Source organism: Dioscorea cayenensis, chromosome 11 (assembly GCF_009730915.1).
Source record: "Dioscorea cayenensis subsp. rotundata cultivar TDr96_F1 chromosome 11, TDr96_F1_v2_PseudoChromosome.rev07_lg8_w22 25.fasta, whole genome shotgun sequence".
Classification (NCBI taxonomy): Eukaryota; Viridiplantae; Streptophyta; class Magnoliopsida; order Dioscoreales; family Dioscoreaceae; genus Dioscorea; species Dioscorea cayenensis.
The window spans coordinates 16253531-16279416 of NC_052481.1; the positions used below are offsets into that span (position 1 = coordinate 16253531).

The window sequence follows — 25886 nt, forward strand, 5'->3', positions numbered from 1 at the left end:
TATCATTTTGTAGTAGTGATAGCTTTCAAGGAAAAATAACAAAAAAAAAAATTAAAAAAAATTAAAATCCCAAACAATAGAAGAATTCCATTTGGACTTCTCATACATATCACTTAAAAACAAAACCCTAACAAAAAAGGATGAAAAAAACCCAACCAATACCTAAATGGCAAATGCCATGAACAAATCTAATACATAGATATGATTTGTCATTTGGAATCTTATAGCAATGTGAAACAAATCATATATCTTCTCTTAGCAGTGATAGCTTTCAACGGAAAATAACCAAAAAAAAATATGAATTTAAAAAATTCAAATTCCAAACAATAGAGTTAGGCCATTTGGCCCTCTCATACATTAAAAAAACCCTAAAAAATGGATAAAAAACCACAACCATACCTAAATGGCAAATTATGAACATAGGTGCACAAATCTATTACATAGATGTAATTTGTCATTTGGTATCTTTTAGCAATATGGAAAAAGAATCATATATTATCTCTTAGAACAGCTTTCAAGGAAAAATAACAATTTTATCAAACCCCAAACAATAGAAGAATGTCATTTGGCCTCTCATACATATCACTTAAAAAATAAAACCCCAATAAAAGAAAGTATGAAAACAAAAAACACAAACAATACCTAAATGGCTAATGGTGACATAGGTTTCGAGGGAAAGTGTTTTTTTAATTGTAAAAAGGAAAGAGTACTTGTACACAACGGAAGACAATGAATCAATTATAGGGAAATTCAAACTATATAGCTATCATTCAATTAGAGAAAACCTTGGAATCAATTGGCTGGAAAGAGGCCCACCTGCTCTGACCACTAGAGGCGCTTCCATCATGGATTCTTGCCATGGTTAGCAGCAGAACGGATTGATTCCCTGTCAGACAACCCACACTAAGGGCTCGAGAACCAGCCATAGCAGCACCATCGAGAAAAAGCAAGGAGTAAGCATTGCCTCCGATGAGGGTGGGGATTGGTCTCCAAGATCTGGCAAGGTGGCGTTGGAGCACATCGAGATCTCTATTTCCTTCTCGAAGAGGGAGACACTGAGAGAGGAAAAAAATATATATTTTGCAACATACAAACCCTAAAAACAAACAACTGCCCTAAAACCAAAATAATAATAATAATAATAATAATAATAATAATAATAATAAATAAATAAATAAATAAAAATAAAAAAAATAAAAACTTAACCTCTTGTTTGGTTGGGGGATTGTAGAGGGGTAGCAAGGGGTTAGGGGGAGTCATGCTTGTTTGGTTGGAGGTGTAAGAAGGAGAAGGAGGAGGAGGAATTTGGAGGGATGGATCCCACCCCTCTAAATAGGGGTCTTTTGGATGGGTGGGATTATTAAATAATTTTTTATGAGAAAAGGCTCATGTGAATAAACATTGATGCCCTTTATATATTTGAAAAAAGACATCATATCCTTCATCCAAAAACCTAGCTTTCCTTTTCTTATAGCCGGCCAGGAAGAAATCCATGATCCCAATCCTTCTTTCCCATAACCACTAGAAAGAAAGTCCATCTTTCCCACAACAAGCTAGAAGGAGATCTGCGACTACAATTGTCAATTTAATTTTGCTTTCCCATAGTTGCCAGGAAAAGATTTGTGATAGTAGCGCCGGAAGAGATCCGACTGCAGTCCACAGCTCTTGGTGTTACCCCATTAAACTTCAAAAAGGTCGTGGGTTTGTTTGTTTTATTTTCAACCAGATATCATTTGCCATGGTGGTTGCTTCTGATTCATGTCAATTTTCATCAATCTTACATTTAGTTAATAGAATTTTCCAAATCTAAAACTACTGGCTTGAGAATTTAAGTGGGATGCTCAATGATCTTAACAATTTCACTATGTAATTGTTAAGGGAAAAATTTGCTTGAAGAATTAATATTATTATCTATGCCCATAACAAATTTTACTTGTGATGTTACTAATATTAAAATGCTACTATGGGTGGACTATGCTTTGTATTCAATCATGAGTGACATATTTTGCCTTGGAATAGTGCAGTTTGAACTTAAAAGTGGCATGTGACGAACCATTTGTCTTCTATTAATATTGTTTACTTGCTGCCAACATTTGCTTCAAGGAGATTGTTTATAATGTGTTGAAAGTGGTTTATTCTTCGATTTTTTATTGTGAGTTAAAAAAATAAAATGTGAAGTATTATAGTGTTGCAATCATGGTGAAAAAGCATCACTTAGACCACTCTATATATTTTCTATATTGTGCAGATGAAGTGCATTACTCTGCCTATATTATCTATATTGTGATAATAAATAGTTCAATTGTTCATTGTATTTTTTTAAAAACATGTAAAGGATCATGGTGTTATGAATACTTTCCTAAAAAGGTTTTTTAATGAACTCTTGATTTCCATAATGTGAGTGTTTTTCCTATAATTAAAAATAAAACCATCATTAATAACATGCAATTTGATGTGGATTGGAGTATGAGGTTTACATCAAAATTTTTGATTCCCACTAATGTATTATTTTCATTCACTCTCAATTTCTTAATATTGGTTTAAAATTATTAATAAAAAATTTGAGCAAAAATATAAAAAATATGAAAAGGTAAAAAATGAGTTATGTAGTTATTGGTTTAATAATAATAATATAAAGATTAAAAAATATTTTAAGAAAAAATTGTTTTTATATTAAAGGGAAAATTGGTCAAATACACATTATACTTCTCCCCACTCCTTATTCCTCCTCCCAACCCAGATTACACCCCTTACTCCTCCATTCAACAAAACATAATATTTGTTCAAACCCTCCTCACTCCCCCTTCAAACCAAACAAGGGTTAAAAGTTGGCCTTTGAGATCTCTCTCTCCCTTTTGAAGAGGGAGACGCAAGAGAAAGAATTTGTAAGAGAAAGCTAACAACTGCCCCCAAAAAAAAAAATATATATATATAAAATAAAATCCACAAAACTAAAAAGAAAAAAAAAACAATCAATACCTTAAATGACAAATGTATGTCAAGAAGGTTAGAAGGGGATAAACTTTATATAATGTATATATGTATATATAGTGTATGATAAAAACTGCATAATTTTTTTATATAACTATAGACAAGTTATAACCTTCAACTATTATTGTGATTTGTGAATAGAATTGACCCTAAGGGCCCGTTTGATTTGCACAAGGGTATAGTACAAGAGTACAATACATCACAAGTGCTTGTCTTTGTCTTGTGCCCTGTTTGATATTTGAAGGGCATCGCAAAATTTTTTGTATTATTCTATGTTTGACTCACACAAGTATAAGCCAATAAATTGTAAAATTACTATAATACCCTCTATATAATCCTTTTGGAATAAAATAAAAAATAAAAGAAAATATTTTAAAAGTACCAATATATTTTTTAGTTTTCAAAATTTATTAACTAATAATTACTTATGAAAAATATATTATAAATTTTGTTAACATTTCTTATCTTAACCAATAATCTTGATACTTTTAACTAATAATTCACAAATTAGAACATGTATATTATAATTAGAGATAACAAGCATGTGATGATCATAACATAATAATCTTTTTTTTTACTTAACAAATAAACATGGACAATTTGTATAGAACAAGACCGGTAGATCTTGGAGGATGCCCGGAAACTCTAGAATTCTTAATGAGAAGAGAAAGTAAGAGAAGTGGAAGATAGGAGGAGGAAAAGAGATTTGAAAAAGAGGAAAGTGCCACACGGAGGGGAAGGCCGGGGAAGGAGAAAATAGCGAAGGATTAGAGAAAAAAAATAGAATTATAGCGGAAAAACAATAACTTTTTTAGTTCTTACTTTTTATATTGTATACACAGAAAGCTAGTTATAATCTGTTATGGATATGGTTGTTACACAAGATAAGAATGAAAAAAAAAGATTATGATATCTAATTCAACAACAAACAATGATAAGAATATCAGGCCAATTAGTTGGAGTTCCCTTTATCTATTGGCATACTAATTATGTAGGAATTTTCCTTTGATATTTCGGTGAGTATTATCACCCTTAGCACTCTATGATTTGTGGGATTCCTTATCACTGTTGTGTGGTAATAATATCGGGAGAGCATTGGATGACAATTGTGAAATTTTTTTTTTGTTGTGATGTAGTTTTTCAGTTAATTGTTGTAATTTTCGGATTTGAAGTAGGCCAAAATTGACTTTTGATTGTGTTATCTCATAACTTAAAACTTGTATAACATGAACAAACTTTTTTCCAACTTATGCTATACTCAAACATGTGGTTGTGTTGTATCCTAACGACATTTGCAAATCCAACAAAGGACAAAAGAGTTTGTGTTGTCCTATCGCTCATTTTTTTTTTTTATTGTGTCAACCGGACCCAACCTCTTCAGATGGAAACATATGCATTTTATGAATTCATATTTTGAGGACCAAAATGAAATTTTATTTTTCATGGATTAATATGAGTTTTTACCTTTTTATAATTTACCTTTGTTTTATTGGGCCAAAACAGAGGCGGGTGAGTACTCCACAGTCTCATCAAATCCGCATTCGTTGGAGGAGCTCGAGACCATGTGCAGCACCTCCGGGATGAGAAGAACCTGAGTATGATCTCATCTTCTCCAATCAATCTATCTTGGTCCTTCCTTGATTCCAATCTCTGAGTTTAACGCTATGTTTATCTTCTATTCTGATTCCTTGTTGGAACACCACTCTCCTTGATTCTTTTGATCATAATTTCTAGATTTTTACTCCTTGTTTTTTGAATTTCTGAAGGTTCTGTTCACCATGAGAATGTTGATGTTTTACTCTGAAGGAAACTGTATTTCTTTGGTGAATTTGGTGTAAAGTTTGTTTCTGGTTCATGGTCATTGCAAAGGTTCAAATAAATGAATGATGTTTTCCGTAAGTGAATGGAGATAAATCTTTATTGCTTATATAATTTCACATAAATGGAGAAGTAGGTCTGTTTCTTTAGGAGTCATCTTCATTTATATGCCAATGATTCTGATATCATCATGCTGTAAAGGTTGATGTTAGTGGCTCCTGTGAAAGTTAAAAAAAAACAGAAAAATGATTTTGGTGAAATATTGATTAAGTCAAGAACTAGATATTTTGAAGAGTTCATGGTCAGCTGAAGACAGAATAAGCTGACAAAACTTCATTATTGTGGAAATTTATGTAGAAATATTCCAACTTTGGGCACCAATTATAGATTTTCTTGATATAGCATTAAGAGGTGGTTGTTGAAACTCTTGATTCTGCATATAGAAAATTTATTTTTTACACTTTGATTGTATTATCATCTCTTAGCTTCTTGGTTCTCCAGCCATTTGGCTAACATGGTTTACAGAAGAAATTTTCTTAGTGAGAGATAAAATGGTTGAAACCATCAACTTACTGTCGATTGGCTTTGTTAGATATGCATCCATCCCCACTTTTATACATTTCTCTTGATCAGACGACATTGCATGTGCTGTCACTGCAACAATTGGAATATGCAAACTTGTCCCCTCCTCAAGTCTCCTAATTGCTTTTGTTGCTTCGTAGCCATCCAACTTTGGCATCTGCAGTTAGCATTCATAAATTCAGTCCATATAGGTTTATTTTGGAGAATGATTTTAGGCATTAATGCTGTCATTTAATAATAACAAACTAATGACAATTCAATTTCTCAAGGCATTTTAAATGAACTTCAGTCATTGTAATACGTCCACTAACATTTATAACAAGTGAGCATGAGATTTCTGAAAAAGAACTGAACATCATGGTAGCTAGGTCAAGTCTTAATCAATGAAGGGGTGTCTTCTACTTTTATCTGCATTTTCCGTGGTAGATAAGAATCTGTGCATTTTGCCAAACTTGAAAAGAAAGGTTTTTAAGGATTAATTCCTGGGGATATATCTAGTGGGGAGTCAATTGAAATGTGAAGCATATGGCACATTAATTGCATGATGGCCCACATTGTTTGTGTGGGTTGTATTCATTCATCTAAAATACAAAACCAGCACATTTGTGCTTGTGCACCCAATATGGTAAATTTCACTAATCTATCTGAAATTTTTAAACTGACCTGTTATTTCATATCCACTTTGCAAAACTTTCTTGCTCCATACGAGACAGAAGCAAGACACCAAATGTAATTATGATATAGAAGCACTATAAAAATAGATAGGGAAAACATAAGCCAACTCTAAGTAGACTGTTAAAGCAGGAAAAGCATATTGGAAGGAAAAATAAAATTGACAAATTTATGCCTCTTCTTGTCATTTATTACCTGACAGTCCATCAGAATCAGATCAAATGGTGGATTTTCTTGCAGTGGCTTTGGTGATTGCCTTTCACCTTCATTCTCAATTGAATTTTGGACTGCATTCTGCTCTCCACAGGATATGCATTTTAAAGCATCTACTGCTTGCATTCCATCTCCTACTGCTACAACTTTGGCTCCCACCTTTTCCAGCATTGTCATTGCAACTCTCTGTAGTATTGGGTTATCTTCTGCAAGAAGTATACACAAGCCTCCTAGATGATTTTGGTGAGGAACCACCTTTGTTGGCATTGGATAATCCTCTTTGTTTGTTTGGAAGTTTGCATCTTGATATTTATTGATTTCCAGAACTCTAGGAGATAATGGTGATTTCTGTTCTCCATTTTGATTATGCATAAGCCTAGCATTCAAATTGCACACTGCTGTTGAATTTCGTTTGTCTATCAGTTCCAGTGCCTTGTCTTTTGAGTCACATAATTGAGCCCCAACATGGTTTTGGTTTGTTTCCTCTATTAAATTTCTTTTCAAATAGTCTGGCTGGTTGATCTCGCAAAAAGTTTTTTTGTACGCCAGAAGAGGGTCTTCCACCTGGGAATCTATGTGTCGTCCTTGTTTTGTCTTTTCAGTGGTTACAATATCTTTACTGACTATCTTGTGATTGTACCTTGCTAAATGATCCACATCTGTAATTTCATACTTGTCAGCACCTATATCCCTTGATAAAGTTTCAGAGTTATTTGCTGCCTGGACAATATTGGATTTGTGTGTTGTATGCAGTGTGATTGGATTCGCAGACTCTTTTCCTGAATCACATTTAACGTAATGAGGATTATGGGATACCAAAAGTTCTTCCCTTCTTTTATATCCGCTGGCAAATGTGCTTGTTCTTGAGCCTAAGTTTTCTGTATCTGATATGCCAGAACTTCCTGAGCTGATACTGTCAAACTGAATGGGATCTATTTCATGGCATTCGGGCCAGTCACTTGGCATGGTTGAAAGCTCAGAAATTTCGCTTCTTTGATCTTCAAAGTTTTCTTGACTGACAACTGTTTCCAAAATCTGTATCAGCTTTGTCTTGTATAATGGTTTATTAACCATCAAGAAATTTCCTCTTCTCCGGAGCTCTACTTTGATAGCATTTGAGGTGTCGTGACTTAGTACCCAAGCAAACTTTGCTTCTCCATGATATTGGTCTAGGAAAATTAGTTGTTCTTTCCATATATTTGTACTTTGGTCTAACAGCGCTGTGTCCACTATAATAACTACTTTTGGGCTTCCTATTTTTTGAACATTGATTTCCTTGGCCCCCTCCCTCATTCTGTTCAAATGGAATGATTCTCTTTTGGAATTCTCTGTGAAGCCATTCTCAGCATTCCTGTTGCCTCTAAAAAATTGAATCAGTATTTGAGTGAGCCCATTCCATTCTGATGATTCCCATGTTGATACTCCTTTCTCCTTTAACCACTGAGCGGTGATAGATCTCCCTTTGCTGCTGTTCATTGCAAGCAATACCTGCACAGATATTTCCAATTTAGTAGCTATTATCTTGTTTCAATATATGACAAATGTGATAAGCTGACTCTCCTCTTTCTGAGAGGTCAATGCATTTGAGGACATTAAAGATATATTGAAAGAATCTAAATTGTCATTCCACATTAGACGTTTTCTTCTTCAGATAGTGATATGCATATGAAGGAAGCACAAAAATAAAACTCTTGCAAGTCAATCCTCACCAAAGACCAAAAATACTTTGAAGTGTTAGGGATATCTACTGGCTTACCGTCAAGTTATATTTGCTTAAATCCTTTTTAGCCTCCTGACCACATTCGGCAATTCCAAGGACCAAATACAGTTGCATTAGAGTCCCTGGACCTTCTTTCTTCTTGACTTTTATTTCTCCACCCATCTTGTTAACCTAGAAAGGGCATTATTTGCAAAAATTAGTTCCACCTATGAGGTGGAAAGCTATATTATCATGGGAAATTCAGATGGTCAGGATGAAACAATAAGCTGCACTCTTATTTATCATATTTAGGGTTCCTGATCATATATATTGGCATATTATAAATGTTGTTTGCTTATGAAATATCTAGATCTACGGTGGTACCTTAATTATCATATTCATGCTAGGCCAAGTTTATTAAGTTTCTAACTATTTACATGTAGCTTAAGTCATAGAAGTTCCTAGATTGGAATGCTTGATTGATGATTTTCAAGAATTCAGGATATTATCAACTCTAGAAGATTATAATTTAGAAGGGGTGATTGTTTTTTTAAACGTTCTTAAGAATGTAAAGAAGGTGATTTATAAAGCTTTCTAAGCAATGATTTCATATTCAAAACTCACTGGATGGTTAAAAAATTATTACTGATTTTGTCTTTAATGAAATTGATTTGTCCCCTATACTTGATGTTGTTAACTTTTTCCGTTTTTAGACCAAATACTTAGTAATCTTATCTCTAACTCCTGTGTTTTCCAAATCATATGAATAGAGCCTGAAGTTCAGAATGAACAGTATTTTTCATTGTTATTCATGGCTGTTTTAACTTTTTCATCTTTATAATCAAGTCTAGTAGCATTTTCATTTTATGTAAGTTTTCATATAGAGAATTTTGCAACAAGGCCTAGGTTTCATTTTATGAAAGTTTGATTGGGTTTTCAGTGAGTTATAAGATATTGACTGCTTTCTGCAAGCTTAGGTGTAGTTTATTGTTCTTTCCATTGAAACCTTCAAGAACTTATGAAATAGGTGACTTTAACAAGAGAGATATGTCACGTTACCAAGTTTCTGACGATGCATAAGCCCAGACCAGTTCCTCCATGTCTGCAAATGCGAGGAAGACTTTGACATAAAAATGATTTTAATAATTCTTAAAGTTACAATAAATACACAAAAGCACAATCATGATATAATCTTGTTCCAACTTAAAAGATGCATTAAATTTCAGTAAGCTACCTAAGGCCATTACTGTACTAGAATGGGATAAACTTGCTTACGTTCGTGTAGTTGATGGGTCTGCTTGTTCAAAGCTTTCAAAAACAGTTTCCCATTTGCTTGGATCGATTCCTGTAAGCAATATAAATAATTTATCATCTGTTCTCCAGAAGGACTAGACAATTTCCAGATTGCAACCAAATGAGCACCACTCACCACAGCCTGTGTCTTCAACTTCAAACCAAAGAGTGATCCTTTCATTGTTCTTGTAATCTCGTTTGAAAGTACTCTCATTTTGTTTTGGTTTTATATTGAGGGCATCTTGTGGCATCTTGCTGACACTATTTTGCACTAGCTGACATGATTGATTGAAACTTTCACACCATCCACGCAGAATAACATGCCCCTCTGAAAATTGAATTTCTTAAATTCATTTTGAGAGTTATTCTTGTAGGGATTATATTAGTGAGAGCTGTATCTGTATTGTTGGCAATCGACAAAAACTAGTTCTGAACTGTATTTTGTTAAAATGTTGAAAGAATGGGCTAAACTATCTGGATGCCTATATCAATCTGCTCACTTTTAATTAGCCAAGCTCCCTGCCTTTTTTAAAAATTAAATTTTGTTTCTAATAAAGTAATGTAGTTTATACTAACCTTGCTCTTTAAGTTCTTCTATGTAACAGTTGTGCCTTTTCCTAGACAAATCATCTTATAGGTTCCACGTTACCTAGTAAAGCCAAATGTGTTTCTACTAGTCTTTCGTTTTTAAGCTCGTTTTTAATGATCATTCCAAGGTATATATCCGTATGTCTACATTGCTAATCTAAAAATATAGCTGGAAAAAATAAACCAGTACATTCTTATTATTGTTAAATACTATTTGAGCAGGAGAAGTAATATTAATGTTTATAAGGTCTATATTGTTCCATTTTACTACTGTCTAACTTCAAATCTTTCATATGGGCTTTGTCCTGACATCATAGCATATGGGCCTTGTTTCACAAGTCATGCTTTATTCCCTGAATTTGTTGTTCTCTTCTTGACCTTTGTTTCTCTAGTATCTAGTTAGTAAATAACTTAGCAGATCTATAGTACATTACTAGCTTCTAGTTGAAAGTTAAAAAATTGATGTTATTCTTGTGGACATTGTAGACAAGTTTAGCATCATGTACCATTGTGCCTTGTTTGGCAGTTTATATATTACCCCTCATTACCAAATAAGCTGTTAGCATACATGAACTCTTTGAGCATGCCCAACACTAGCCCTAGTGACCTCTCTTATTACACTTTAGCTGATTTAGTTCTACTTCAAAATAGTTGAATATACAACATCAACTGTTTAAATAATTAATTTGACACCATGAATTTCATCATTAGCGTGACTAGTGGTCCTTAATTTTTTGTTACTGTTCCTTTTGGTCTCTAAAGTAAAAAAAAAAAAAATGTTCATTTTGGCCTGTGAACTACATGAATTTGTTTGTATTGGCCCCTTCGTCCGATGTGGACTCATACGAATGTACGATGTGTTTGGCTACATCAGTTATCATGTTCAACATAAGAGAAAAAAGAGAAAAAAGAGAATAATTTGTCTACTTCAAGGGATAAAATAAATAAAATCATGTAGTTTAGGGTAGAAATAAGCAATTTTCTTTTATTTACTTCAGAGGACAAGATGAACAATGACCCAAATTTTAGCTGTTACTGATAGCTTTAATTTTTTAATTCTATTTGGAAGATAGAAAGTTGTGAAGTTCATTTCATATTTTTCTTTCCTAACATAATTCTAATAACCTTGCCTGGCACTTTTACAGATTAAGTGGATCATTCTTTCTTTTGGATACCCAATCCATGCATGACCAAAATGAAATCTTAAAGAAGCACAACTAATTCTCCATCAATACAATGTTATTAATAGTAGAATTCATTAGTAATATCTGCCCAAGAACCACGCATATTTTGCAAGTATCTACTATAACTTTGTAAAATACATAATTTGACTTAACTGAAATAAATACCTGATGTAAACTTGATTGAGTTACTTATAAGATTTGTAAATATCTGAACAACTCTCGCAGAATCTCCTCGAACAACTTTTGGCACACTATCTACAAAACAAAGAGACTTAGGAACCTCCCAGATTATGCTGCTTTATGTATACTCAAGGTTATTCATCATATATTATATCATTAGTACTTTTGCATGCTAATATATTTAATAATCTTCTGCATTTTAAATAAACTTTAGTCCATTGAGCTTGTAGTGAAAAGAAAGATTTGTACTTGTTTCTGAAGTATAGAGTAAAAAATATTAGCTAAACACCAAAATAAGGAAGAGTGTATATCACCATAATGGAACACATTGACTTTGTTTCATTAATTCTGTGATGGATGAAAAATATTTTGTTTTTGTTCCTTGTGATTCTTTGCTAGTGTTGGTTAGGAGTGAGACTATACATTTTAGTCCCTGAAAAATACTTCTATAGTTATTTTGGTCCTTGAACTACAAATAGGAGTTCAAGAATAATCTTCCCTAAACTGACAAAAAGGTGAGCAATTCTGGTATTTATTCTTTCTTTTTTTTAAAAAAATAAAAAACTATGGACCAAATGAACTTTTTTGTTTTCATTCTCCATAATCAATACAGGGATATAGTTTAAAGGTCAAAACTGCACTTTCACATAAGTCATACACTTTTTGGAGATTTGTGATGCCATGCATGATTTATCATGGTTTCATGCAAGTCTTTCTCAACTCACATACTGCTTAAATGTTTATGCTAAGCTTTAAATAACGAGTTGATTGACATACCACAGATATCCAGTATTGTCTCAACATTATGGCTCATGGAGTGCACTGAGAACATGTCTACAAGTCCTTCAAGTTCTCGCCCCAAGTCAAATTCAGCTTCTTCAAGTACTAGTTTCCCAGATTCAACCTAGCATATTGCAGAGAGTACATTTAACTGGTGTTACTCATTTCCACTTGAGAATTTGTAAATCAACTGCATGAAAATTTACAATTCACATTAGTTCACATTAATTCACATCTTACATGCGTTGGTAAATTGTGTCTAGAAGTTGGAATTACAGGTAGGGTGTTAATAAATGGTCTAATGGTTAGAATTGTAGCATGAGGGGTCTCGAATGCCATATTGTACACGCCTAGGTATGCAGCACTCATTTCATTGATGCTTACTGAATTGCATAGATTTATGCAGCTTGCCACAAAACCATGAAATTATAGCAATCTTCTTCATAACCACAAAAAAATATAGAAGTTTCATGTATGAGAACATGAACGTGTGAAAAATAGCGTCATCCTAAGTAATAACCGTTGCAGTGCAAGAGAAAGAAAGCTTCAATAATGAATATATTGCTAAATCTTATTAGGAGCAATATGAAGATCACTCCTCTATGTTGATTGTCAGCCAGCTACTAGCTTTTATTTTAGATCTTTTGTTGAGTTATAGGTTTTAGGTCTTTGAAATCCTACCCGTAAGTGTTTTGAAGGTCAAAGTTTGTTTTATCCACCTCGGACCACACCAATAACCATCCTTACCTAGAACTTTAGTTTGAGGAATAATATCAGGTGTAGCTTTTAAAGAATAGTTTTTTGAGTCAGTAATTAATACAAATTTAATCATCTTTGAGGAAGATATCTACATGTTACTCTGCTCTAGATAAAGTGGAGCTCTATTCCCCAAAACAGGAAATCGACAATTGGATATATTTCTGTTGATTTGTAAATTGAATCTCATTGCAAGAGAAAGAGAAAATATACCAATTTAGATTTCCTGTTCACCAGCTGCCCATCAATCATAGTAAAAATAGCTTGCTTTTGTTCAATCAATTTCACTGTTCAAATTCGAAATGAATATTTCCAGAAGTTGTTTGTTGGAAATATAGTACCACATCGGTTGTGTGATAGAAGTGTAATGGGTCTATATATAGGTATAGGGGTTGAGCCATTAAGTCTTGAGACTTTTTGGTGTAAGACTCCTAAACCCATATAGAGCCCATATAGGGCTCACTAGTACCAAAATATAAAATCTAACATGGTATCAGAGAAATATAGTGGAGCTCAATATATATATTAAAAAAAAAGGACCTCTGAGACACAAGTAGTGTACAAGTCTATGTGAGTAGGACCTCTGAGACACAAGTAGTTTACAAGTCCATGTGTGGAGGACCTCTGAGACACAAAGTATTGTACAAGTCATGATAAAAACAGACCTCTGGTGTACAAGTCTGAGCAAGTTCAAACTGGTTTAAAAATGACCCAATTGAACTTGAGGGAGGGTGTTGGAAATATAGTACCACATCGGTTGTGTGATAGAAGTGTAATGAGTCTATCTATAGGTAGAGGGTTGAGCCATTAAGTCTTGAGACTTTTTGGTGTAAGACTCCTAAGCCCACATAGAGCCTATATAGGGCTCACTAGTACCAAAATATAAAATCTAACATTGTTTTCTATCTATGTTTAGGTGGTGTATAGGTAATTCTTCCAACCTTTTTATCCAAGTCTTGGAACCTGGTTGGGGAGAGTGACTAGTCTTTTGAGTTATGGCTTTTGCTTTCTGGTTGAAGTTACATAAACATGTTCGGTTGACGTATTAAGCTTCACACTTCTTTCAAGAAAGTCCTATTATTGAATGACAAATTTGATGCTTTCAAAATCCATTCTTTGAAGTGATTAAGCATTCCTATAGTGTTATTTTAGTTTAATTCAATTGTTGATGCTTGGTTGGGAATAAATTGGTGACTTGGGATAAACCAATTTATTCTAACTTATTCTTACTGTTCCAGCCAAAGCACTACCAATAGCATGGAATAGGAGCACTTAACTGAATACATATAATCTGCAATTAAGATTAAAATACAATTAACTATATTAGTAAACATCAATTATTAATCAGAAAACTTATATGCTTAATTGTAAAATACTTATTTTAATTTGTATTAATTAAGTGAAATTTTGGTCAACTTGTTTCAATGTTTTTCCTCCCCCAAAAAAAAGAAAGTTCAAACTTCAAAATCCCTAACTCAGCTTACTCCAAGTTATTCTAACCCCAATTGAACACCCTCATGAAAGTACTTTTTACCCAGGAATCTCGAGAGATTCATGCTTCATGGTTTTTGCTATCTTAGAAGTTTTATTCCTGAATTTCTGGAGCAGTCACATGTGAAGGTTCAATACTTATGTTTAACTCTAAGAGCAGAGTAGCAAAGCATTTTTAATTCATGTAAGAACCTATTCATTCTTATGTATAATATGACTAAATGGTGCACTTATTTTAGTATTTACCTTACTGAGGTCCAAAATATTGTTGAGAAGTCGCAACAAAGCAGTTGAGCATTTCCGAATCTGTGTAACTGTGGCAACTTGCTCATTGGTGAGATTATCATCAATCATAAGAATGTCCAACAACCCTATAACCGCAGCCATGGGTGTCCGCAATTCATGACTGTGTTAAGAAAGAAACAATATTTTGATGCTCAGTTAACTGTTAATTAATTGATCAGTTAATAAGATATTCTGTGCTTCATGAGAGAAATAATTACAAGACAGCTGCATAATCAGTTTCAAATAGATCTCATTTAACACCAATTTAACATCAATACGGGAGTAGCTTCCTTATTGTATTTTGTAGCTAATTAAGCATCGATCAGAACTTGCTTTACCCTGTATGTGGCTCTAAAAAGCCAAGTCTTATGTGAGAAAGATCCTAATGGTATGAAATGGGGATCATGTGAAATCAATTTTGAATATTCTTTTATGTCATAATCAAATCTGATTAAGTAGCTCATGTAGTTAAATCACAGAAGACAAGATTCATTTTCAAATTAAATTATTGTCATTCTCAGAGATTTGATTACAAAATGTTGCATGCGCTTCTCTCAGAAGGAAAAGTACTTGCCTCATGTTTGCTAAAAACTGGCTTTTGTAGTTGCTCGAGGCCTCTGCTCTCCTTCTTGCATCTAATTGACTTATTAGTGCCGCTCTTAGTTTCATTGCCTTTGACACTCCACTTGTTAGTATCAAAATACAAACACAGCCAATAGCAAGAATACATACAGATGCAGATATCAGTATGATCAATGTTGTGAAACCTATTTGGTCAACCTTTCCCATGATATACCTCCTTGGAATGATAATAACCCCCACCTGCAAAATATGCATGAGCTTAGATTTAAGTTTCCCATGATATATGAGTTTTTAACTAGCTGTGCGTAATTTACCACTATGGGTACAACTCTTCATGTTGAACTCTCACATTCAAGTGATATACTTCAACATCTCTATTAGTGATCATAAATAAGAACAGCTATGTCGTTGGTCGTTGATTAAAAGATGTTATTATCTATTTGATAATTTTGTAATTATTTTCATAATATGAGTTAAGCCTTCAAGGATTGAGTTGAGTGTATAATATGATGATCAGCAAGGTAGGTTTCCCTTTAGGCAATTTCACAGACAGTTGAACTTGTTATATAATGCCTGATGGTTGATACTTTCAGCCTTATATAAATTGTTGAATATTTTTAGTAATTCATGACTCCATATTCAGTTGAGAACAAATTTCCCTGGCAGTTGAGGTGGGCAATCCATCCTTGACTTATTCTGGAGTCTTATGACAATTTAATATCACACATACTTTTATTTTGAGTGTGAACCATTATCTTGATTGTTTGTATGGATGTTAAACAGAAGAATTGGTGTCTTGTGTTTTAGTTGGTTGTAAATGAGTGCATGAGATGAATCTCAATAACAAATACATTATGTCATGGAGTTCACTGAGCTAAACGTCTGTCTTAACCAACTGGTTTTTAGGTGTTTAAAAGCATTGTAAATAATCAATCTAGGAAAAGAAGTAGATATTTTCTTACATGTGTAAAAAATTTTAGAATCACTTGGTAGTCATAACTGAGAATAATTGCTTAATTTTTCAGTTCAATAGGCTAACATATATCTTGTAACATTACGGGAGAACTGGTAAGTTAATTGGCAGCTAGGCGCAAATGTTTAAATTAACAAAGCCTCTCCCAAAGCATGCAAAATTGTTGTTTGCATGGTCCCTGACATATGCCATCTTGCAAAGTAGTGAGGCACCAAGTTTCAAGATGGCAAAAATGAATATGGATTTATATTGATAAAAATGGTCTATTTTTATTTTTAATGTATATATTATTTGCAGACCATTTCAATTAATACTAGATGGAAGCTTAGCAGTAGTATCATGTTGGCATGTTGTATCCTGTCAAATAGGAGATGAATGGCTGGGGCATATATCTTAAATTTTCAATCAACAGTGATAGACTGAGGTTAAAATCTTACCAAAGGAAGTCTCTTCAGATTCAAGAAAAAAGAATCTATGTAATACCGCTCCCTTCCCAACATGACATTCTCTGCATGAATTTCATGGCTGATGGGAAATTGATCACCATAGGTTCTCCACAACCACTCTGCCCCAGATTTTATCATTTGGTCCTCTGAATCATTAGCCATCATAAGCTTCAGACCAGTTGTTGTATTTCTCAAAAGAGGAGCGTCTGTTGATGTCGCAAGCAGGTAGCCATCCTTAGAGGTTAAATACATGTACCCACTGTGGAATTCAACAAGTTCTCTCATCAGCTGGCCAACACTTTTAAGTGCTGTGGTGACACCAACAACTGCCACAATATTTCCTTGAGAAGGATGCCTGACAGGTAATGCCGCTGAAAGAAGTGGTGACTCTGTAAATTTGCTCACAGCAACATGCCAGGAAGCTGTACCATCACGTAATTCTGATAAACCAGCTATTTGGATTAGATCTTCTGGTGGTATTTGGCTAGGAGCACCTAGCTTATTGCCAGTGACTGGATCAAGTGGTTCTCGGTACCATATAGCAGATATGTTTAGACTTACTGCTCGAGGGATTTCACTATGATTTCCTGGGCTTCCTTGAATCTGAGTGTTTGTGGCATTTATTAGGTCTGAATAAATGTAGTATGTATTGTTGCTCCTGCGATCTCTATGAAATGCCTGAACAAAACCATTTGTGTAATTTATGGTTATGGCATCAAGAGCTTTTTTGCTTGCAAAAAGAGCCCAAGTTATGTTCCTCATTGCTTCATAAAGCTGTAAGGATGAAGAAATGAGTTGATGATGTTAGATAAGCATTACTAGAATTTAACAGAAAGGAAGTCAGAAAGTCACCTCTGCTTGTCCATGACCCTTCGGTGATTCATGCTGACTGATTACATACTCAGAAAGCTTAACCTGTGCAACAGTTATCTCTACTGTGGAATTCAATATGTTCCACATCCTTAGTATGGGTCGTTGCAGAAGTTCATAACGAAGCCCATAAGCGAGACTAGTTATAGAATTTGTGGTGTATGACCTTGTGAAATGCCAGGTCAGCATGGTTAGCAATCCTATCAAAATGGCCAGCATAACCTGCAATTGTCATCAGGGCTTTTTAGTCTTACTGAAATGGGCAGCTTTTGTATGATCATTTTAAGCATATGTCTTTGCAATTGTATCTGAAGGATTGGACTCTGCAATATCTGTTGAGTCTTCAACAAATTTTTAACTATCAATTTGCACACCAAGATTCTTACAAGCAGGCTTTTAGTTGCCGTCACTCCAAGATTGGTTAGTTATACTTTCAGTTGTTTTGGGTTTGGTTATTGAATACTATTTGAGAACACGCAATGGGTCAAAAGACTTGCTGCACTTTTACTATTTGAGAAGTTTGAGAAAAAAGCCTGCTAAGTTATCCTTCGGGGCACCAACAAAATCATTGTTGTTGGAGATTTGAATGTTGCTCTTGTTAGCAAAAATATTATCTGGAAAAGGAGCAAGACTTTAAAGAAGCAATCTCACAATTTCAGACGACAACAATTATCTAGAGAGAAAGACAAAGTACTACTAGGGTCTATGAAACATGTATATTATGCATTTTTTAAGTCCTTGTTTTACTACAAGAACCTTAAATTTGTTTCCCCTTTGTCTAGATATAGACTCTGAAGATTTAGTTAAAAAATCAAAACAAGCTGATCAGTTGGCGAATTTCTTATACCATGATAGCGAGGCGTGCGACAAAGATGCTGTAGTAGGAAGAAAGACATCGTGTATTGTGGTAATTGTATTCTTCTTCTTCTTCAGTCTCTCCATGAAGCATTCTCTGTTGAGGTGTGAAAGATGCTCTGCTCTCCCTCAAAGGGTTATGATTACACAGAGACAGCTTCATTATAGTCGCCGTCGCAGTTGCAGAATATCAATCCTGACTATCTCCCGAGCTTCATCTTCCATACTGAGACCTTGGACCCAAGAAACAAGTGAGGGGTTGTAAATGACGAAACAAATGAAATAAGGATGATTCATTTGTGTTTAGGCATGTCACCTTCCACTTTTTTGCTTGAGGATTTTGTATCTATTTTTCTTCGGTGGCAGTGTCACCTGATTAGTGACTGATATCCTTTTTGATTAATATTCTATTCAAGTAGTTGGTTTGTGCAACAATTTAAATACTGGAGGAACCTAAAATATTGCACCATTGAACTCCAATTGAAATCTACAAACTTGTTTTACTTGCGCATTAGCAGTTTCGATAAAGATAAGCACTGACAGCAGTTTTTCGAAGGGAAAAGATAACCAGGAAAGCTCAAAGTTTGTCAAGGATGTATGTGTGATTTAACGAAGCTGGTTTCTTCTCATTAATAGGTGTTTCTCTACTAACCACACCTCCAAATGATTTGAACCTAAATGAAATGTTTCTGCAGTGTTTCAATTGCATTTAATTAAATCAGTTGGATGCTCATGAGATTAGATGCCTGGATGCTTCTTGCACTAAAATTTTGACATTGGAATATCAATTCTTATCTCAGATATTGTTCTGAGTCATATAGATTATATTTTTCTTAAGCATAAATGAAACAGTGTCATCTATATCTTAAGAGTTCTTTTTCCTGCATCTTTATCATTTATATTACTTTGTCAAAAAGCTTGCCTTCCTTTTCTGGTTTTATGGATTCCAGTGTGCTTGTTGTCATGCTAGTGATGATCTTGCCATCTTGGACATGTTTATATTATCTGATAGGAACCGTGTTTATATTATGCACACACAACTTGACCCCTACTGCTTAGCTTTAACTATTTTTTTATGGTTAATCAACTATTAGTCCCTAGATTTCTTTTTGTTCTCTTTTCATTAGTCCTTTGGACTAGTTTAACTGACTTTTTATTCTCCAAACCAAATTACACAATGAATAAGTATGTATTGGTCCTTCTATTACTTTTGGAAATCTAGGTAAGGGACAATGGATTGTTGGATTGTTCAATAGTTGCATTGAATAGTTTGACTAGATTAGTTGTATTTGGTTGTATGGAATATATAATGCATGCTAGTGATGAAGGCTTGTGATCAGTAAGAGAGGAAATGTAAACTAGTGGTGGAGGAGGGGAGGAAGGATAGTAATGGTGAATCAGAGAAGCACTGGCTGGCAAGAGGGGTTAGTGGGTTAGCCATTAGCCATATGCCAAGTTAAAGTGGATTCCTTTGCTTCTCCAATTAGAAATTCCTTTGTATATTCTTCCATTTCAAAAGCGCTGCCCCACGCTAAACCATTCACTAATTCTGTCTTTTTGTGTTTCACTCCTCCACTCCCACCATATTTTAACTCTATCTCGTCCTCTTCTTCATATATATATATATATATATATATATTTATATTTATATTGTGAGGGTGGGATAAAACGACTGATCGGTGTACATATTCTAGCAAACAGCCTTTTGTTATGTGTGTCTCTTTAAAACTAAGATTACTTTCTATAACTTATCCTCATTTAATAGGAGACTAAATATCTGCTACATGCTGTAAATGTGTGTGTGTGTGTGTATTGGCCTTTGGTAGCCCTAATTTGAGTGGTTTAAATGCATAAGTTTTATAACATAGCTCACCAGGTGTTTGAGCATATGCGTAATGTATTTTAAGGATTTGTATGAAAATGTTCAAAATTATTAGATGCCTGATTGCTTCCGCTAGTTTTATTATTAGGCTGGCTTATTATTGGGTTGGTATCATGCTTATTAGTTAATACTATTATTTTTATTTAATAAGTGGATGGGATGTGGCCTTACAGAGAGATCAAAAGAGAACTCCAACCTTCAAATAAATTATTAATTGCGTGGTGTACAGGACGATATGCAAATTGTTTCTACAGGTCATATATATGTATCCTACTTAACTTAGAGATGGACCTTGTCTCTTTGATCTTTCATGCATCTTTTATTCTTTTATTTTCCTCTCATCTTTTTCACAAAGTTATAATTTATTTTTCTAGTTGTCTAGACGGATAATACATTTTATTTGTAGTAATGCTATGCTGCCTACAACAGCGGATTAAAATACACTGTCGTCTGACGATGCATGCATTTATTATAAAAAGTAGTTATATAGATAATATGAAACTAGTGATACGCCCAGAAAGGTCTGCGTCTATGCATGGCTTCATCTAATAATATTACAAACTCATTTTTATCACTTTAACATACAAAACCCAGCACAAACACCAATATTATTAGATTAATTAAATAAAACAAATAATAATAATAATAATAATAATAATAATAATAATAATAAATGAAAACAATGAAAACATTAAAGTAGCACACACAAATATACCCACCCAAAAGAATATTATATACAAATCATGTTTATGTATATATATACATATATGTTATTCGTGTAATGTTACAACTAAAATGACAGACTAAAAATGCACTGTTGTCTTAGTTCAGGGTTTAGGGAAACAAAAATGAAGAAAGATATAGTTTTAGGAATTAAAACTCTCTCTATGTGTTGTATTAAAAACATTTACTATGGATGACTTTGCATAAGAGCTTAGTGCATCTATATTAGTTTTGATACCTTATATAAACTCATTGATAGACCAAGCATCTTTTGATGGAGTTGTTGAGTCAGATCGATTCTTCAGCTTAAGGATGCAATACAATGAGTCGACTAAATATATACATGTTGAATGACTCATCCAAACATAAGTATTTACAGTAGCAACAATATACGAGATGTGGACCCGGAGTTTGAACCAATTTCCAGCTCATAAACATCTCTATCTATTACTTTTTAATATGGGTATAAATATTTGTCATGTGTCGTAATGTACAACGCTTTTAATGGTCTAGGATTCAACTACTTTTGTTATGTTTTGTTTAAGTTCTTATTTCTTTCATAAATTTTTATTTTCTGCCATTTTTGTATTTTTATTTTATCTATCTTTAAAGTATATTATTCTTTTATGTAAAAATTGGATCAATTTTCATTTATCAGTTTTTATTTTTATTTTTATCCTTTGCAACAATTGCAAATAAAATGTTATATTTTTATCTTTTTAAATACAATTTCAGTCGTTTATATATATAGTGGTGGTATGAAGCATCTTCTCAAATAAATATATATATATAAAAGAAAACAGGAAGCATCTCCCGATCATTGAAAGTATATATTACACAAAACAAATATTTATGTATGTAGTAGAAAATAATGACTGATAAAAGATATACCGAACTGGAAGCAGATTGATGTGAGTTTTAGAGATGCTTGCTTATGCCGGAAACATAATAATGGCAATTTGGATGTGTGGTGATGCCTAGAAAGTTAATGATTGCGTGGTGGAGGTGCATCGTAGATAGTGGTGTGGTCGGAGTGGCAAATCATGAATTCACCACGAATTTATGGTAGAGGTGGGACTCGGTACGGGCAGTAGAGAAGCCTGTGAATGAATGTATAATATTCATTAAAATGAGAAGTGCATATATACAAATATGATGCTAAAACATCCTAAGAAATATAAAATAATTCAAATACTCTATTCTAACTTTGAGTAGAATGTGGCTAAAAGACCAAAGATCTGGTATCAAATCCCTAGCACTTTGGGTTAACTGATCAGTCTTTCTCTTTTATATATGCATTTATCGAACTAAATGAATAGTAGCACATGCCACCATCTACATAGAAAATCAGAATTATGGACATATAAATTATAGCACAATATGACATTTTAAGTTTTCACCAAAATTCTAGTATGATATTAAATTTTTATAAATAAAAGAGAGAAGAATGATGTGCATGCGATAATATATTTGCTTAAGATCTACATTTATCTCTAGACTAGATTAATTCAATCTTCAAATATCAGTCATTACTTACAAATATAAGTAAAATTTAAAAATTAAAATAATAAATAAACATTACTTACATAGACTATGTATATATTGATTGATCGATACCATATTTACATCTCTAAGATTACCGAGAGTGCCCGTAACGCATCCATATCATCTTCCACGTACTCTTAACTAAATCGCATAAATCCTTAAATTTCATTATAAAACATTGTGAAAACCGTATCAAAAAGCTTTCTAAAATCTTTAAATCCATATGTACAATAAAATCATATATCTAAAAATATCTACTTAAATCTTTAACACCAAGAGAGAGATGTTATAATGTAATAAATCTCCGATCAGAGCTCCAAACGACGCCTGACGCTTAACTCGCCATCAAACTCCATCATCTACGCTCATTCTTATTCCTATAAACTCTCAAATTTAAAACCTAGTAAAACCTTAAACTTTTAAGACTTTAAAACAAAATTATAAAACCACATTTAAAAATTTTCTAACCAAAATATTACATAAAACTTATACCCAAAAATCTACTTAAACCCCAAAATCCTAAACCTCAAACCTTAAACCCTAAAACCCTACCTCTAACTCCCGAATCCTAAACCTTTAAACCCTAAAACCCTAACTCCTCATGTCTCTAAACCCTAAACCTGTAATCAGTAAATCATATGCTCGTGGTTTACTATTTAGGGTTTAGAGTGAAGCCGCCATCTCTTTACAATTGTATCGTTTAAATCGCAAAGATTTGGGATAATAAAGTTATTTAAGCGTTTAGAGAGAGAGAGAGAGAATGATCGCGCACGTCGATACGCGTTAACTCGACATCCACGCTTTCATTCGAAAACCCACTGTAAAATCTATCGGGTAAGAAACGCCACCACTCAAATACTAAACCTAAAACCCTAAACAAGAAATTGCAAAGCGGCTCTCGAGATACTATTTGAGATTTATGATGAAAGAAAAATTAAGTTTTTATTTACGTAGAAGAAAGAATGACGAGTTTAGTCGTTTATCACTGGACGCCAACCCTGCATCCACGCCATTCTATGCATCAAGAAAACCCATTTGTGGTAAAACAACATCACACTCTGGAGTATTTATTTATTAAGTGAAATATTAACGTGAATGCCCATTAAGAGATGAGGATATCCTTCACATCTCCCAAGAACTTCTCATTCTACCTCACTAATTTACGACGTGCCTGATCTTCTTCAACTGCGTTTTGTGGATGTACTGATGAGTCCCACATATAGTGCCTTAATCTATATGTTTGGTGGGAATAATAAGATCTCATCTCATTATCGTGTTATTCTCGTCGTCAATCTCTACTTTCCATTAATGGAGAAACATTAGAGGTAATTTGTGAATTCTGTGCATATATTTTTCTTCCATTTATTTATCTCTTTCTTTATTTGTACATAGACACTGCACCACAAAGACATATATTTTGAGTTACAAGTATACAAGCTTATAACATGTTAAAGTAATAATCGCTAATAAATCACGGTTATATTATTTCAATCATGAATCATTAGTAACACGTTATTAATACGAATTTGCTCTTCAATCATTATTTGCATTTTCCCTTGATTTATCTTTCACACCCAGTGAGATAAGCGTCACAAGATGATAATTCAATATATCACTGACCACTGGGCCTCCATCTTTACCAAAAATGATATCATACTATATAGCCAATGATTAGTTATGCAGTGTTTATTTTTACTCCAACGTTTAGTACTTTTACTCAATCGGCTCATTGAATTATTTTGATTGTGAATCTTTAAAAGAATTTCGATATCACTCGTGAGCATCCTATGAATATATAATTTGAGGTTCCTATATTTGAGAGCAATAATATATCAGTGGAATGTTAAGCTCCCATCTAAATGCCAGTCACGAACTTAGGAAAACAATTGAGGTGGGTAATTGTCACGCCTAAACCCAAGGGGTTGACAATGCATTTCACATACCTACAAGGCTATGTAACCACGTGAGGCTACAAGTGAAGATGTGTCTCGTCACTCAGATACACAACATTTTGAAGCGAAAAGATACTTAACTCTCAAAAGCAACAGTAGAGGCACAAAGTCTGAAATACAATGTGAAAATGGGCCCACAATCATGTCTCCACACTGCTACTCTAAACAAAGTTACAATAAAGCTCTAAGTCCACAACAAAGGAATTCATCAACTTGATAAACACTAGATTTTACTTCACTCTGCTCTCACGATCCTCACTGTGTTTCATCATCCACCACCCAATCGTACTCCGATCCGACAGCGAACGAGAGAACAACTGTAATGAGCTTGGGAGCCTGGTGAAGCAAACCACTAAAATAATATCGATAAAAATAAGTCTCAACAATCTTTACAGACAAAAATGTAAACATAATGAAATAGCTTTATCAAATGAACCGAGAAATCAAATAATTCAAAACGGAATTAATTTCAAACCACCGCATATAAGTCCCCAAAACACCATGTCCACATTAGAAGTTATTTATTTAAACCCTGCGGACCCTGTCAAATTTTAGAGTTCATATAAGTCACCCTCGTGACCCGAAACAAAATATCGAAGTCGTTATTCTTCACCGATGGAACGGTGTAAACTATGGTTTCTATGTCGAGGCAGACGCGGTCGACACGACCAAGAGTTTAACCCCAGTGATGCGTGTTACTTACGTAGCCAATTGGGGAATTACTTAGTTTCTATAAAGCAAAATTATGCGTTAACCAAAATTATCGGCCAATGCAATAATACCAAATTCAGCCGATCCGCCTTTCTAAATTGCAAAATAATTCCAAATTATATCAGCAATACTAGTAAACCACAACAATATTTTATCAAATATATGAAAATAATTCATTAGTTTGTATAATACTAGAGGGAAATACGGGTAATCGAATTCCGACAAAATTAAATAAAATGAATTAATAAAGCCTGTGTCACATAATTAACCCAAGTTTGATAAAAGTTGGGAACAAAGCCTTCAGAAACCTCAGCATTCATCGTGCAGTATTCAAACCAAAAATTAACATCTATTAATAACCATTTAAATATTCAATTTAAATCCATTGAATAAAACCAGAATTTGAAAACTAATAATTAATTAACCAATAAAATACAACCAATGAGAAAAGTTTATAAATATTAACTAAAATTTTTCTCAATAATTAAAGGAAATATCATTAACTAGATAAATAAGTGAATCAAAAACAAATTGGTAATTTTCAGAGTCAAAATGCACATACATATACGTATTTATATGTGGTTTCACTTATCCGCCTATCTCCAAACCCCCAAAACTTATGATAGATCAAATTTCCTGGAACCCAAGCAACGCATGCCAAGATCAAAACCCACCTAAATTAAAACACCATAACCCACAAGCATTAGAATCTAGACCAAGCTAACTTATCACTAGAATATATATTTGAAAATACTTAAAACTACTTAAGACAACCAGACATAGGATAACAATCGATTGACAAAACAGATGTACAT

The 25886-nt window shown here is 33.5% G+C and overlaps 1 protein-coding gene across 1 annotated transcript; it reads right to left on the reverse strand.

Annotated features, from left to right (window-relative positions):
• Positions 1-5185: 5185 nt before the first annotated feature.
• Positions 5186-18564, reverse strand: LOC120272357 (histidine kinase 1). The gene is made up of 13 exons (XM_039279173.1): positions 18251-18564; positions 17386-17625; positions 16525-17307; positions 15107-15354; positions 14494-14653; positions 11998-12124; positions 11206-11295; positions 9405-9596; positions 9251-9320; positions 9035-9077; positions 8033-8167; positions 6259-7764; positions 5186-5548 (listed from the first exon to the last, which is right to left on the reverse strand). Exons 1-13 carry the CDS (start codon positions 18419-18421, stop codon positions 5291-5293), a joined length of 4023 nt encoding a protein of 1340 aa, XP_039135107.1. The 5' UTR covers positions 18422-18564; the 3' UTR covers positions 5186-5290.
• Between the last annotated feature and the right edge of the window lie 7322 nt (positions 18565-25886).

Coding starts and splice junctions, on each gene's coding strand:
- LOC120272357 (XM_039279173.1), bottom strand. CDS start 18,421: ATGAAGCTGTCTCTGTGTAATCATAACCCTTTGAGGGAGAGCAGAGCA. Junction 15,355..16,524: donor ATCTGAAGAGACTTCCTTTG/GTAAGATTTTAA, acceptor CATATTTTGCAG/GTGGGGGTTATTATCATTCC. Junction 9,078..9,250: donor GACCCATCAACTACACGAAC/GTAAGCAAGTTT, acceptor TCGCATTTGCAG/ACATGGAGGAACTGGTCTGG.